The 16,280-nt window shown below is 48.8% G+C and overlaps 1 protein-coding gene across 2 annotated transcripts in view; it reads right to left on the bottom strand.

Moving 5' to 3' along the window:
• CTIF (cap binding complex dependent translation initiation factor) overlaps nt 1–16,280 on the bottom strand; it is a 403,817-nt gene that overhangs the window by 295,266 nt on the left and 92,271 nt on the right. For both annotated transcript variants that reach the window (XM_063959126.1, XM_063959133.1), the window contains exons 5-6: nt 16,013–16,086; nt 11,192–11,296 (exon numbers count right to left, since the gene is read on the bottom strand). In XM_063959126.1, coding sequence (XP_063815196.1) covers nt 11,192–11,296; nt 16,013–16,086 — 179 coding nt within the window. The remainder of the gene's footprint in view (nt 1–11,191; nt 11,297–16,012; nt 16,087–16,280) is intronic.

The following is a 16,280-nucleotide window of genomic DNA, read 5'->3' as shown; positions in this document are numbered from 1 at the left end:
TCCTAGTGGATACTGGGGTTCTGTACTTTAGAACCATGGGGAAGTCTCAAAACTCCCGAATGGGTGGGAGAGTGCCGAGACCCCTGTAAAACTGCCTGACCAAACTGAAAGTCATCCTGGGCCAATACACCCCGGGCAGCGGCCAAGGAAGACCCCACCGACCTCGTTGAGTGGGCCAGAATAGATGTCGGCAAGGGCAGAGCCGCCGAAGTATAGGCCTGTTGAATGGTCAACTTGAGCCAGTGAGCAATTGCTTAGAAGCCGGCCAGCCGAACAATTTTGGAGGCATCATAAAAGACAAACAGCGAGTCAGATTTCAGATGATGGGCTGTCTCTTTGACATAAATCTTCAGGGACCTGACCACATCCAAGGACTCAGGACCAACGGAAACGTCAGACAACACTGGAACCACAATGCGTTGATTCACATGAGAAGCTGACACCACTTTCGGCAAAAACTGAGGAAGTGTCCTAAGTTCCGCCATATCTTCAAAAAATATCAAAGAAGGGCTCTTACAGGATAAGGCCCCCAATTCAGAGACACGTCTGGCAGACGCCAATGCTAACAACATCACCGTCTTCCAGGTGAGAAATTTTAACTCCACCCTATGTAAGGGTTCAAACCAGTCCGATTGGAGAAAGGACAGAACCACATTGAGGTCCCACGGAGCCGTGGAAGGTACAAAGGACCGTTGCATATGAAGAACTCCTTCAGGAAAGTCTACTTCTGGTAATATGGCAAGTTGTTTCTGGAAGAAAATAGAGAACGCAGAAATATGGACTTTGATGGAGTCTCCCGCTTACAGGAAAAGGAGAATACGACCAATTCTAAATTCCAAGGGAGAAACCTTTCTTCCTTCACACCAGGAAACATACTTTTTACAGATACGATGATAATGTTTAGACGTAACCATCTTTTCTGGCCTAGATCTTGGTGGAAATGATCCAGGAGTGAAGACCCCTTCTAGCTAGAATTTACCTCTCAACTTCCAAGCTGTTAAACGTAGCCGCTGTAAGTCTGGATAGACGAACGTACCTTGCTGAAGAAGATCATCTTGGAGCGGCAGAGGCCAGGGATCCTCCAGAGACATGGTTAGGAGGTCAGAGTACCACGCCCGTCGAGGCCAATCCGGGGCAATTAGAATAGCTTTATCGCTTTCCCTTCTTAGTCTTTTAAGGACCCTTGGGATTAGTGGTAGAGGAGGGAACAGGTATACAAACCGGTCCATCCACGGTGTCATCAGCGCGTTCACTGCTACAGCCTGCGGATCCCTCGTTCTGGAACAGTAATGGCATAGCTTCTTGTTGAGACGAGAAGCCATCAGATCTATCTGCGGACAGCCCCACCGGTGAATTAACAGTTGAAACACCTGGGGATGAAGGCCCTATTCCCCCGGATGGAGGTCGTGCCTGCTGAGGAAGTTTGCTTCCTAATTGTCCACTCCTAGAATGAATATGGCTGAGATGGCCCTTGCGTTGGCCTCCACCCAGAGGAGGATTTTTGACACCTCTCGCATCGCCGCTCTGCTTCTTGTTCCCCCTTGTCGGTTTATGTACGCCACCGCCGTGGCATTGTCCGTCTGAACCTGGATCGTCTGATCCTGCAGGAGATGAGAAGCCCGCAGAAGAGCATTGTAAAATGCCCTGAGTTCCAGGATGTTTATCGGCAGAGCAGATTCCTGTCTCGACCATATCCTCTGGAATTGGGCCTCTTGTGTCACAGCCCCCCAACCCCGGAGGCTGGCATCCGTTGTCAGTAGAATCCACGAGTGGATATTGAAACTCCTGCCCTCTACCAGGTGAGGAACTTGTAGCCATCATGATAGAGAAATCTGGGCACTCGGAGATAAGGTCACTTCCTGATGCATGTGAAAGTGAGACCCCAACCATTTGTCCAGTAGATCCAGCTGAAAAGGCCGGGCATGAAATCTGCCGTATTGGACAGCCTCGAAAGCAGCCACCATCTTGCCCAGTAACTGGATGCAAAGATGTATGGATTCCTTGCGATGACTGAGTACCGAGTGAAGCATAGCCTGGAGAGACAGGGCGTTGTCCATCGGGAGAGACAGGGCGTTGTCCATCGGGAGAAACACCTTTTGACAGTATCCAGTATAATTCCCAGGAACTGAAGACGTTGGGTCGGTTCCAGGTGAGATTTCTGAAAAATAAGATTTTACTCACCGGTAAATCTTTTTCTCGTAGTCCGTAGTGGATGCTGGGGACTCCGTAAGGACCATGGGGAATAGCGGCTCCGCAGGAGACTGGGCACAACTAAAGAAAGCTTTAGGACTACCCGCTGTGCACTGGCTCCTCCCACTATGACCCTCCTCCAGACCTCAGTTAGGATACTGTGCCCGGAAGAGCTGACACAATAAGGAAGGATTTTGAATCCCGGGTAAGACTCATACCAGCCACACCAATCACACCGTATAACTCGTGATACAATACCCAGTTAACAGTATGATAACAACTGAGCCTCTCAACAGATGGCTCAACAATAACCCTTTAGTTAGGCAATAACTATATACAAGTATTGCAGACAATCCGCACTTGGGATGGGCGCCCAGCATCCACTACGGACTACGAGAAATAGATTTACCGGTGAGTAAAATCTTATTTTCTCTGACGTCCTAGTGGATGCTGGGGACTCCGTAAGGACCATGGGGATTATACCAAAGCTCCCAATCGGGCGGGAGAGTGCGGATGACTCTGCAGCACCGAATGAGCAAACTCTAGGTCCTCCTCAGCCAGGGTATCAAACTTGTAGACTCTTGCAAAAGTGTTTGAACCCGACCAAGTAACAGCTCGGCAAATTTGTAAAGCCGAGACCCCTCGGGCAGCCGCCCAAGAAGAGCCCACTTTCCTCGTGGAATGGGCTTTTACAGATTTAGGGTGCGGCAGTCCAGCCGCAGAATGTGCAAGTTGAATCATGCTACAGATCCAGCGAGCAATAGTCTGCTTAGAAGCAGGAGCACCCAGCTTGTTGGGTGCATACAGGATAAATAGCGAGTCAGTTTTCCTGACTCCAGCCGTCCTGGAAACATATACTTTTCAGGGCCCTGACTACGTCCAGTAACTTGGAATCCTCCAAGTCCCAAGTAGCCGCAGGCACCACAATAAGTTGGTTCACATGAAAAACGGATACCACCTTAGGAAGGAATTGGGAACGAGTCCTCAATTCCGCCTTATCCATATAAAATACAGATAAGGGCTTTTGCATGACAAAGCCGCCAATTCTGATACACGCCTGGCCGACGCCAAGGCCCACAGCATGACCACTTTCCACGTGAGGTATTGTAGCTCCACGGATTTAAGTGGCTCAACCCAATGCGACTTCAGGAAATCCAACACCACGTTGAGATCCCACGGTGCCACTGGAGGCACAAACGGGGGCTGACTATGCAGCACTCCCTTAACAAAAGTCTGAACTTCAGGCAGTGAAGCCAGTTCTATTTTGTAAGAAAATCGACAGAGCCGAAATCTGGACCTTAATGGAACCCAATTTTAGGCCCATAGTCACCTCTGACAGTAGGAAGTGCAGAAATCGACCTAGCTGAAATTCCTCCTTTGGGGCCTTCCTGGCCCCACAGCACACAACATATTTCCGCCATATGCGGTGATAATAGTTTGCGTTCACTTCTTTCCTAGCTTTAATTAGCGTAGGGACAACTTCCTCCGGAATGCCCTTTTCCTTCAGGATCCGGCGTTCAACCGCCATGCCGTCAAACGCAGCCGCGGTACGTCTTGGAACAGACAGGCCCCCTGCTGCAGCAGGTCCTGTCTGAGCGGCAGAGGCCATGGGTCCTCTGAGATCATTTCTTGGAGTTCTGGGTACCAAGCTCTTCTTGGCCAACCCGGAACAATGAGTATAGTTCTTACTCCTCTCCTTCTTATTATTCTCATTACCCTGGGTAAGAGAGGCAGAAAAGGGAACCCATACATCGACTGGTACACCCACGGTGTTACCAGAGCGTCCACAGCTATCGCCTGAGGGTCCCTTGACCTGGCGCTATATCTTTGTAGCTTTTTTTTTTTTTTTTTTTTGAGGCGGGACGCCATCATGTCCACCTGTGGCCTTTCCCAACGGTGTACAATCATTTGGAAGACTTCTGGATGAAGTCCCCACTCTCCCGGGTGGAGGTCGTGTCTGCTGAGAAAGTCTGCTTCTCAGTTGTCCACTCCGGGAATGAACACTGCTGACAGTGCTAACACGTGATTTTCCGCCCATCGGAGAATCCTTGTGGCTTCTGCCATCGCCATCCTGCTTCTTGTGCCGCCCTGTCGGTGTACATGAACGACCGCCGTGATGTTGTCTGACTAGATCAGCACCGGCCGGTGTTGAAGCAGGGGTCTAGCCTGACTTAGGGCATTGTAAATGGCCCATAGTTCCAGAACATTTATGTGTAGGGAAGTCACCTGACTTTTCCATAGGCCTTGGAAGTTTCTTCCCTGTGTGACTTCCCCCCAGCCTCGAAGGCTGGCATCCGTGGTCACCAGGACCCAGTCCTGTATGCCGAATCTGCGGCCCCCTAGAAGATGAGCACTCTGCAGCCACCACAACAGCGACACCCTGGCCCTTGGAGACAGGGTTATCCGCCGATGCATCTGAAGATGCGACCCGGACCACTTGTCCCACAGATCCCACTGGAAGATCCTTGCATGGGACCTGGCGAATGGAATTTCTTCGTAAGAAGCTACCATCTTTCCCAGGGCTCGCGTGCATTGATGCACCGACACCTGTATTTGTATTAGGAGGTCTCTGTCTAGAGACGACAACTCCTTGGACTTCTCCTCCGGGAGAAACCCTTTTTATCCTGTTCTGTGTCCAGAACCATACCCAGGAACAGTAGACGCGTCGTAGGAACCAGCTGCGACTTTGGAATATTCAGAATCCAGCCGTGCTGTTGTAGCACTTCCGAGATAGTGCTACTCCGACGAACCACTGCTCCCTGGACATCGCCTTTATAAGGAGATCGTCCAAGTACGGGATAATTATTTCGGCCATTACCTTGGTAAATACCCTCGGTGCCGGGGACAGACCAACGGCAACGTCTGGAATTGGTAATGACAATCCTGTACAACAATTTTGAGGTACTCCTGGTGAAGAGGGTAAATAGAGACATGCAGGTAAGCATCCTTGATGTCCAGTGATACCCTGAAATTCTCCAGGCTTGCAATAATCGCCCTGAGCGATTCCATTTTGAACTTGAACCTTCGTATATAAAAGTGTTCAAGGATTTCAATTTTAGAATGGGTCTCACCGAACCGTCTGGTTTCGGTACCACAACCTTTTGGAATAGTAACCCCGGCCTTGTTGAAGGAGGGGTACCCCGATTTCACCTGCTGGAAGTACAGCTTGTGAATTGCCGCCAGTACTACCTTTTCCGAGGGCAGCCGGCAAGGCTGATGTGAGCTAACGGCGAGGGGGAGTCGCCTCGAACTCCAGCCTGTATCCCTGTGATACTACTTGCAGAACCTAGGGATCCACCTGTGGGCAAGCCCATTGGTCCCTGAAGTTCCCGAGACGCGCCCCCACCGCACCTGCCTCCACCTGTGGAGCCCCAGCGTCATGCGATGGACTCAGAGGAAACGGGGGAAGGTTTTTGATCCTGGAAACTGGCTGTCTGGTGCAGCGTTTTCCTTCTTCCCTCGTCTCTGTGCAGAAAGGAAGCGCCTTTGACCCGCTTGCTTTTCTGAAGCCGAAAGGACTGTACCTGAAAATACGGTGCTTTCTTAGGCTTTTGTGAGGAAACCTGAGGTAAAAAAATTTTCTTCCCAGCTGTTGCTGTGGATACGAGGTCCCAGAGACCATCCCCAAACAATTCCTCACCCTTATAAGGCAGAATCTCCATGTGCCTTTTAAAGGCAGCATCACCTGTCCACTGCCGGGTTTCTAATACCCTCCTGGCAGAATGGACATTGCATTAATTCTGGATGCCAGCCGGCAAATATCCCTCTGTGCATCCTTCATATATAAGACGACATCTTTAAAATGCTCTATTAGCAAAATATTATCCCTGTCTAGGGTATTAATATTATCTGACAGGGTATCAGACCACGCTGCAGCAGCACTATCCATGCTGAGGCAATTGCAGGTCTCAGTATAGTACCTGAGTGTGTATATACAGACTTCAGGATAGCCTCCTGCTTTTTATCAGCAGGCTCCTTCAAGGTGGCCGTATCCTAAGACGGCAGTGCCACCTTTTTTGACAAACGTGTGAGCGCCTTATCCACCCTAGGGGATATCTCCCAACGTGACCTATCCTCTGGCGGGAAAGGGTACGCCATCAGTAACTGTTTAGAAATTACCAGTTTCTTATCGGGGGAACCCACGCTTCTTTACACACTTCATTCACTCATCTGATGGGGGAACAAAACACTGGCTGCTTTTTCTCCCCAAAAATAAAACCCCTTTTATGTGGTACTTGGGTTCATGTCAGAAATGTGTAACACATTTTTCATTGCCGAGATCATGTAACGGATGTTCCTAGTGGATTGTGTATATATCTCAACCTCGTCGACACTGGAGTCAGACTCCGTGTCGACATCTGTGTCTGCCATCTGAGGTAACGGGCGTTTTTTGAGCCCCCGATGGCCTTTGAGACGCCTGGGCAGGCGCGGGCTGAGAAGCCGGCTGTCCCACAGCTGTTACGTCATCCAGCCTTTTATGTAAGGAGTTGACACAGGGGGCGACATCCCATTTATCGGCCTCTGCTCCGCCTCCACGTAACCTTCCTCATCCAACATGTCGACACAGCCGTACCGACACACCGCACACACACAGGGAATGCTCTGACTGAGGACAGGACCCCACAAAGTCCTTTGGGGAGACAGAGAGAGAGTATGCCAGCACACACCAGAGCGCTATATAATGCAGGGATTAACACTATAACTGAGTGATTTTTCCTCCAATGGCTGCTTGTATACATATATTGCGTCTAAATTTAGTGCCCCCCCTCTCTTTTTAACCCTTTGAGCCTGAAAACTATAGGGGAGAGCCTGGGGAGCTGTCTTCCAGCTGCACTGTGAAGAAAAAATGGTGCCAGTGTGCTGAGGGAGATAGCCCCGCCCCTTTTTCAGCTGACTTTTCTCCCGCTTTTTTATGGATTCTGGCAGGGGTGATTTATCACATATATAGCCCTGGGACTATATATTGTGATGATTTGCCAGCCAAGGTGTCTTATATTGCCCTCAGGGCGCGCCCCCCCCCCCCCCCCCCCCCCCAGCGCCCTGCACCCATCAGTGACCGGAGTGTGAGGTGTGCATGAGGAGCAATGGCGCACAGCTGCAGTGCTGTGCGCTACCTTGTTGAAGACAGAAGTCTTCTGCCGCCGATTTTCCGAAACACTTCTTGCTTCTGGCTCTGTAAGGGTGCCGGCGGCGCGGCTCCGGGAACGAACACCAAGGTCGGGTCCTGCGGTCGATCCCTCTGGAGCTAATGGTGTCCAGTAGCCTAAGAAGCCCAAACTACCACCTGTTAGGTAGGTTCGCTTCTTCTCCCCTTAGTCCCTCGCTGCAGTGAGTCTGTTGAGAGCAGATCTCACTGTAAAATAAAAAACCTAAATATACTTTCTTTCTAGGAGCTCAGGAGAGCCCCTAGTGTGCATCCAGCTCAGCCGGGCACAAGATTCTAACTGAAGTCTGGAGGAGGGTCATAGTGGGAGGAGCCAGTGCACACCAGGTAGTCCTAAAGCTTTCTTTAGTTGTGCCCAGTCTCCTGCGGAGCCGCTATTCCCCATGGTCCTTACGGAGTCCCCAGCATCCACTTAGGACGTTAGAGAAATGTAGGATCCACCCGTGATCTGTAAGTAGGCGAGTTGTCAGGTCGATGCTGTGCAGCAGACGCTCCCTGAACACAGCCTTTATTAGGAGATCGTCCAAGTAGGGGGACTATGTTCACTCCCATCACGCACAGTTGCAGCATCATCTCCGCCATGACCTTGGTGAAGACCCTCGGAGCTGTGGATAATCCGAAGGGTAAGGCCTGAAACTGGAAATCCAATATGGCGAGCCTGAGGTAAGCCGGATGAGGGGGCCACATGGGAATGTGTAGGTAAGCATCCTTGACATCCAGAGACACCAGGAACTCCCCCTCCTCCAGAGCGGACAACACTGCCTGCAGGGATTCCATCTTGAATTTGAACAACCGCAGATACTGGTTTAGAGACTTCAGGTTCAAGATGGGGAGCACTGAACCATCTGGTTTGGGAAAGACAAAGACTGGAGTGAAAAAAACCCTGTTGCGTAATGGAGGATGTACCGGAACCACCACCCCTGTCTGTAAAAGTTTCTGAATAGACCCTGGTAAAGCTGGTAAGCCAGACTTGAAAAATCTGTGAAGAGGGAGTGCTTGAAATTCCAGCCGGTATCCTTGGGATATGAGGTCCCTCACCCAAGGATCCCGGCAGTACTACGCATACACATGGGCGAAGTTTTGAAGACAGGCACCCACCTGAAAGTCACCTTGCTGCTGGGGCCAACCGTCACGCTGGAGGCTTAGCGGCAGGAGATCCGGTGGTCTGGTCAAGGGAGACAGCAGTTGCAGGTTTATGGGACTTACCAGGAGATCCTCTGGGAGTGGTGTAGACCCCTCAGCCCCTGCCTCTGAACCTTGCGAAAGGACTGCAAGGAGGGTCCGGTGTAAGATCTTCTAGCAGGTGGCACAGCTGACGGCAGATAGGTAAACTTTCCCGCCGTTGCTTGGGAGAGCCAATTATTTAATTTGTCTCCAAACAAGGAATCACCTGTAAAGGGAAGATTGTCTACACCCTTTTTGGAATCAGCTTCTGCTGGCCACTGACGTAACCACAGAGCTCTGCGCACCGGAACAGCCATAGCAGTAGTGCAGCCATTCATTTTACACAACTCCTTAATAGCCTCGCTCATAACATTTGCAGCATCCTGTATATGTTGCAGCAGAGTAATGACCTCATCCCGGGGCAGAGTCTCTAAACCATCAATAACATTATCAGACCACTTGACCATTGCCCTGGAAATCCACCCACAAACTATTGTGGGGCGTTGTGCTACGCCTGCTGACGAATATATTGTCTTGAGCGTGGTCTCAATTTTATGGTCAGCTTGCTCTTTTAGAGATATAGCCCCTGGCACCAGCAGTACCAATTTCTTAGACAGTCTGGATACAGACGTATCGACTGACAGAAGGTTTTCCCATACCTTCCTGTCCTCAGCTGGGAGGGGAATAGTTGTTAAAAACCTCTGAGGAATTTTAATGTTTTTATCAGGGTTTAACCAGGCCTCCCTGGCCAGGGAGTTTAATTCTTTAGACACTGAGGTCTTAGGTCTAACATTAAAATACAACTCCACATCCGGTTCTGCCTTCTGATCCGGTATGTGAAGAACCTCTCTTACAGCAAAAATTAGCCTCCACCCCAGAGGACAGAGAGCTGTCATCATCATCATCAGGCTGATCAGAATCAGACTGGAGCACCTGAGGCAGTGAGCGTTTATGTGAAACCACTAGAGGGGGCTGAGAAGCCTTCTTAGTATCTGCTGCTTTGGCCACACAATCAATAGAGTGTTTTACACCTGTCTCTCTCTTTTAGCCGCAGCTAATTCTGAATTTATGTTCTGAATCATGCTTTTAAAACTATCTAGCCAATCAGGTGCTTGTGAACTGTGTCCCTGTGGAGATAAGAAATACCGCGCTGAAGACGGGTAGAGATACAAGCAGCACACATTACCATGTCAACAGACATCTTACACAACTGTAATACAGCGCAGCCCACAGACCAACACCCCACACAGACCCTAGAGAGCCCCTGGAGTGACACAGAGGAGCGGACACCAGCACACAGAAACACAGCAGTACAATGTGTAACTAAGCGTATGACCTGACCGTAGTGCAGCGGCGCTACCGCTGGCGCGCTCCCCCTGTTCTATGACCCCCTGGTACCAGTACAGAGTAATGTAGCAGCGTGGGTCTCTGGAGGAGCATCGTACATGCAGCTTGATGAACCGCAGCAGCAGGAAATGGCGCCTTCCCCCCTCAATTTCAGCTCCGGGAAGCACCGCCCCCTGTAATGGCGCACGGTCCCTGATCAATAGATTATACTGGCCATGTTACTAAAACATCAGAATATGCATACAGTACACACAAAGCCTTTTGTGACAGTGAGCACTGAGTGGCCGCAGCCCTGAGCCAGTTTGTCCGCGGCGGGCACCTCAGCTCTGGGCCCGTGACCGCCGCATGACTTTGCGCCAAAACTGCACCGGGGACCCGCTAACCGGGACCCCGGTGTAACAATCACCGCACCTTGTACTTCGGCATCTGTTAGAGGGTGGCGGCTAGCTGCTGGTGTGGGCACACATACTAACGATGAGTGATCAGCACCTCAGGAGCTCAGTGTCCTGTCAGCTGGGATTACCAACCATTAACCCTCAGGAGGTTGGTTCGGTCCGCCCTCTAAGTCCCACGAAGCAGGTAGCCTGGTTGCCAACCAGGACTACCTGAAAATAATAAACTAAAATAAAAACAAAGGAAACTCTCTGGAGCTCCAGAGAACTGCACCCGGCTCCTTGGGCACTTATTTCTAAACTGAGTGTGGTAAGAGGGGCACAGAGGGGAGGAGCCAGCACACACATACACACACTAAAGGTTTTTAAAGTGCCAGGCTCCAGTGGACCCGATCTATAACCCCATGGTACTAAAGTACAGAACTCCAGTATTCACTAGGACATAAGAGAAAATAACTTAAAACTAGCTGATTTGCCCGGTTTTCACCCCCTTAAGAGACAAATTTGAAAAAATCCCTGCTTAGTGTGTGGCTGCATATAACTGTCACAGTTTCCAGACCACCCAGCAGGTCACATGTTCTGGGTCACCCAGCAGGTGCACTGAGAGAGTTAACCACCTGACATTTTCCAGAGCACAATGGTGATGCTTTGGAAACAGCAAGTAGACGTTTTGCCACAAAACTCCGAAATGAAGCAACCTATTACACAGCAAATATTTTTCTGCCAATCTACGTCCCAAGACCTTTAATTTGGTGTATTATTTGGATGTGCCCTGCTCAGACAACAGCATCATAGAAACGTGTCATGCATAAAAGTCGTCGTCCTACCCCTATTAATATATAGATTGTAAAGTCTAATGGAACATGCTGGTGCTACAGTATATTTAGTAAATGTTAATAAAAATAAAACAAGTAAAATCGTAAATAAAAGTTACCCTTCTCTGTCTATTTGAGGGAGGGGATGCTTTGGGGTGTTGCGGAGCTTTCGATGAAACTGAGTGAAGTCCAACTTTTCCGGTTGCAAATCCCACGTTGCCCCACTGAGAAAATAACAAAACAAAATAGTTATCTATTAAATAAAAGGGGGGAAAAAAACAATGTATTCTAATAATATGAATCATTATTTTTAAAGTGAAATATGAGCAATATAACATATCACAGGATGCCTTCATTTACAATACATGGATATAAAAATCACTTTGATACAGAAATCGATCTCTTGTAGGATCTATGTACAACACTAAGCAGGCCAATGAATCTGCCAGGCGCATCAAACGGCGGACGGAGAATTTGTCACTAACTGGTATTACGTCTCTAATGGACGGTCATTTGTTCTCATTACAAGATTATTTTTTATTTAATTTTTTAAAGAAAATCTGTGGTCAGTAGACTTTCTTTTATTAATTTTTGTTGACCGTGAATGAGAATTGTAAATTTAATGGTAGAATGTAAGCGGACAGGAGAGAAAGGAGCAGCCACAGAAGAAGGTGGGTTAGAGACATGTGAAGGAGGAAAGAGAATGTAAGAGGAGAGGAGAGAAAGGAGCAGCCACAGAAGAAGGTGGGTTAGAGACATGTGAAGGAGGAAAGAGAATGTAAGAGGAGAGGAGAGAAAGGAGCAGCCACAGAAGAAGGTGGGTTAGAGACATGTGAAGGAGGAAAGAGAATGTAAGAGGAGAGAAAGGAGCAGTCACAGAAGAAGGTGGGTTAGAGACATGTGAAGGAGGAAAGAGAATGTAAGAGGAGAGAAAGGAGCAGTCACAGAAGAAGGTGGGTTAGAGACATGTGAAGGAGGAAAGAGAATGTAAGAGGAGAGAAAGGAGCAGTCACAGAAGAAGGTGGGTTAGAGACATGTGAAAGAGGAAAGAGAATGTAAGAGGAGAGGAGAGAAAGGAGCAGCCACAGAAGAAGGTGGGTTAGAGACATGTGAAGGAGGAAAGAGAATGTAAGAGGAGAGGAGAGAAAGGAGCAGCCACAGAAGAAGCTGGGTTAGAGACATGTGAAGGAGGAAAGAGAATGTAAGAGGAGAGGAGAGAAAGGAGCAGCCACAGAAGAAGGTGGGTTAGAGACATGTGAAGGAGGAAAGAGAATGTAAGAGGAGAGGAGAGAAAGGAGCAGTCACAGAAGAAGGTGGGTTAGAGACATGTGAAGGAGGAAAGAGAATGTAAGAGGAGAGAAAGGAGCAGTCACAGAAGAAGGTGGGTTAGAGACATGTGAAGGAGGAAAGAGAATGTAAGAGGAGAGAAAGGAGCAGTCACAGAAGAAGGTGGGTTAGAGACATGTGAAAGAGGAAAGAGAATGTAAGAGGAGAGGAGAGAAAGGAGCAGCCACAGAAGAAGGTGGGTTAGAGACATGTGAAGGAGGTAAGAGACTGTAAGAGGAGAGGAGAGAAAGGAGCAGCCACAGAAGAAGGAAGAAAGAGAAGGTGAGAGGAGAGGAGAGAAAGGAGCAGCCACAGAAAAAGGTGGGTTAGAGACATGTGAAGGAGGAAAGAGAATGTAAGAGGAGAGGAGAGAAAGGAGCAGCCACAGAAGAAGGTGGGTTAGAGACATGTGAAGGAGGAAAGAGAATGTAATAGGAGAGGAGAGAAAGGAGCAGCCACAGAAGAAGGTGGGTTAGAGACATGTGAAGGAGGAAAGAGAATGTAAGAGGAGAGGAGAGAAAGGAGCAGCCACAGAAGAAGGAAGAAAGAGAAGGTAAGAGGAGAGGAGAGAAAGGAGCAGCCACAGAAGAAGGTGGGTTAGAGACATGTGAAGGAGGAAAGAGAATGTAAGAGGAGAGGAGAGAAAGGAGCAGCCACAGAAGAAGGTGGGTTAGAGACATGTGAAGGAGGAAAGAGAATGTAAGGAGGAGAGGAGAGAAAGGAGCAGCCACAGAAGAAGGTGGGTTAGAGACATGTGAAGGAGGAAAGAGAAGGTAAGAGGAGAGGAGAGAAAGGAGCAGCCACAGAAGAAGGTGGGTTAGAGACATGTGAAGGAGGAAAGAGAATGTAAGAGGAGAGGAGAGAAAGGAGCAGCCACAGAAGAAGGAAGAAAGAGAAGGTAAGAGGAGAGGAGAGAAAGGAGCAGCCACAGAAGAAGGTGGGTTAGAGACATGTGAAGGAGGAAAGAGAATGTAAGAGGAGAGGAGAGAAAGGAGCAGCCACAGAAGAAGGTGGGTTAGAGACATGTGAAGGAGGAAAGAGAATGTAAGAGGAGAGGAGAGAAAGGAGCAGCCACAGAAGAAGGAAGAAAGAGAAGGTAAGAGGAGAGGAGAGAAAGGAGCAGCCACAGAAGAAGGTGGGTTAGAGACATGTGAAGGAGGAAAGAGAATGTAAGAGGAGAGGAGAGAACGGAGCAGCCACAGAAGAAGGTGGGTTAGAGACATGTGAAGGAGGAAAGAGAATGTAAGAGGAGGAGAGAAAGGAGCAGCCACAGAAGAAGGTGGGTTAGAGACATGTGAAGGAGGAAAGAGAATGTAAGAGGAGAGGAGAGAAAGGAGCAGCCACAGAAGAAGGTGGGTTAGAGACATGTGAAGGAGGAAAGAGAATGTAAGAGGAGAGGAGAGAAAGGAGCAGCCACGGAAGAAAGAGAAGGTAAGAGGAGAGGAGAGAAAGGAGCAGCCACAGAAGAAGGTGGGTTAGAGACATGTGAAGGAGGAAAGAGAATGTAAGAGGAGAGGAGAGAAAGGAGCAGCCACAGAAGAAGGTGGGTTAGAGACATGTGAAGGAGGAAAGAGAACGTAAGAGGAGAGGAGAGAAAGGAGCAGCCACAGAAGAAGGTGGGTTAGAGACATGTGAAGGAGGAAAGAGAATGTAAGAGGAGAGGAGAGAAAGGAGCAGCCACAGAAGAAGGAAGAAAGAGAAGGTAAGGTAAGAGGAGAGGAGAGAAAGGAGCAGCCACAGAAGAAGGTGGGTTAGAGACATGTGAAGGAGGAAAGAGAATGTAAGAGGAGAGGAGAGAAAGGAGCAGCCACAGAAGAAGTTGGGTTAGAGACATGTGAAGGAGGAAAGAGAATGTAAGAGGAGAGGAGAGAAAGGAGCAGCCGCAGAAGAAGGAAGAAAGAGAAGGTAAGAGGAGAGGAGAGAAAGGAGCAGCCACAGAAGAAGGTGGGTTAGAGACATGTGAAGGAGGAAAGAGAATGTAAGAGGAAAGGAGAGAAAGGAGCAGCCACAGAAGAAGGAAGAAAGAGAAGGTAAGGTAAGAGGAGAGGAGAGAAAGGAGCAGCCACAGAAGAAGGTGGGTTAGAGACATGTGAAGGAGGAAAGAGAATGTAAGAGGAGAGGAGAGAAAGGAGCAGCCACAGAAGAAGGTGGGTTAGAGACATGTGAAGGAGGAAAGAGAATGTAAGAGGAGAGGAGAGAAAGGAGCAGCCGCAGAAGAAGGAAGAAAGAGAAGGTAAGAGGAGAGGAGAGAAAGGAGCAGCCACAGAAGAAGGTGGGTTAGAGACATGTGAAGGAGGAAAGAGAATGTAAGAGGAGAGGAGAGAAAGGAGCAGCCACAGAAGGAAGAAAGAGAAGGTAAGAGGAGAGGAGAGAAAGGAGCAGCCACAGAAGAAGGTGGGTTAAAGACATGTGAAGGAGGAAAGAGAATGTAAGAGGAGAGGAGAGAAAGGAGCAGCCACAGAAGAAGGAAGAAAGAGAAGGTAAGAGGAGAGGAGAGAAAGGAGCAGCCACAGAAGAAGGTGGGTTAGAGACATGTGAAGGAGGAAAGAGAATGTAAGAGGAGAGGAGAGAAAGGAGCAGCCACAGAAGAAGGTGGGTTAGAGACATGTGAAGGAGGAAAGAGAATGTAAGAGGAGAGGAGAGAAAGGAGCAGCCGCAGAAGAAGGAAGAAAGAGAAGGTAAGAGGAGAGGAGAGAAAGGAGCAGCCACAGAAGAAGGTGGGTTAGAGACATGTGAAGGAGGAAAGAGAATGTAAGAGGAGAGGAGAGAAAGGAGCAGCCACAGAAGGAAGAAAGAGAAGGTAAGAGGAGAGGAGAGAAAGGAGCAGCCACAGAAGAAGGTGGGTTAAAGACATGTGAAGGAGGAAAGAGAATGTAAGAGGAGAGAAAGGAGCAGCCACAGAAGAAGGTGGGTTAGAGACATGTGAAGGAGGAAAGAGAATGTAAGAGGAGAGGAGAGAAAGGAGCAGCCACAGAAGGAAGAAAGAGAAGGTAAGAGGAGAGGAGAGAAAGGAGCAGCCACAGAAGAAGGTGGGTTAAAGACATGTGAAGGAGGAAAGAGAATGTATGAGGAGAGGAGAGAAAGGAGCAGCCACAGAAGAAGGAAGAAAGAGAAGGTAAGAGGAGAGGAGAGAAAGGAGCAGCCACAGAAGAAGGTGGGTTAGAGACATGTGAAGGAGGAAAGAGAATGTAAGAGGAGAGAAAGGAGCAGCCACAGAAGAAGGTGGGTTAGAGACATGTGAAGGAGGAAAGAGAATGTAAGAGGAGAGGAGAGAACGGAGCAGCCACAGAAGAAGGTGGGTTAGAGACATGTGAAGGAGGAAAGAGAATGTAAGAGTAGAGGAGAGAAAGGAGCAGCCACAGAAGAAGGTGGGTTAGAGACATGTGAAGGAGGAAAGAGAATGTAAGAGTAGAGGAGAGAAAGGAGCAGCCACGGAAGAAGGTGAGTTGGAGACATGTGTAGGAGAAAAGAGGAACTGGCGGGAACGAAGATGGAAAAAAGCGGGAACGGAGAGGTGACCAAGTAGAGGAGAAACGATTATGTGCAAGTGAAAGACAGAATGGCAGAGGAGCCGCAGCGGAGGGATTTCCCTCTGTAGCACAAGGACATCTTACCTTATGGAATCAAACGTGCTGGCCGCCCAAATCTCTGTACCCAGCATGTCCAGAGAGCCATCTTTGTTTCCATTCTGTAACATCAGCAAAGGAAAAAACACAACAACATTTAAGTATCAATTCAAATATTATTGTGACACTGTAGCTACAGAAGAAACCAATCACCCATAATATTGGATATTTAAGTAAAAGCAAGGTGACTTACATTGTAGAAGACAAAACGGTTATTGAGTACTTCAGATATCCTATATTGGGGTCACATACATGG

The sequence above is a fragment of the Pseudophryne corroboree genome, chromosome 1 (genome assembly GCF_028390025.1).
Source record: "Pseudophryne corroboree isolate aPseCor3 chromosome 1, aPseCor3.hap2, whole genome shotgun sequence".
NCBI lineage: Eukaryota > Metazoa > Chordata > Amphibia > Anura > Myobatrachidae > Pseudophryne > Pseudophryne corroboree.
The sequence above is the reverse complement of the archived record's forward strand: the minus strand, read 5'-3'. Positions and strand labels throughout refer to the sequence as shown.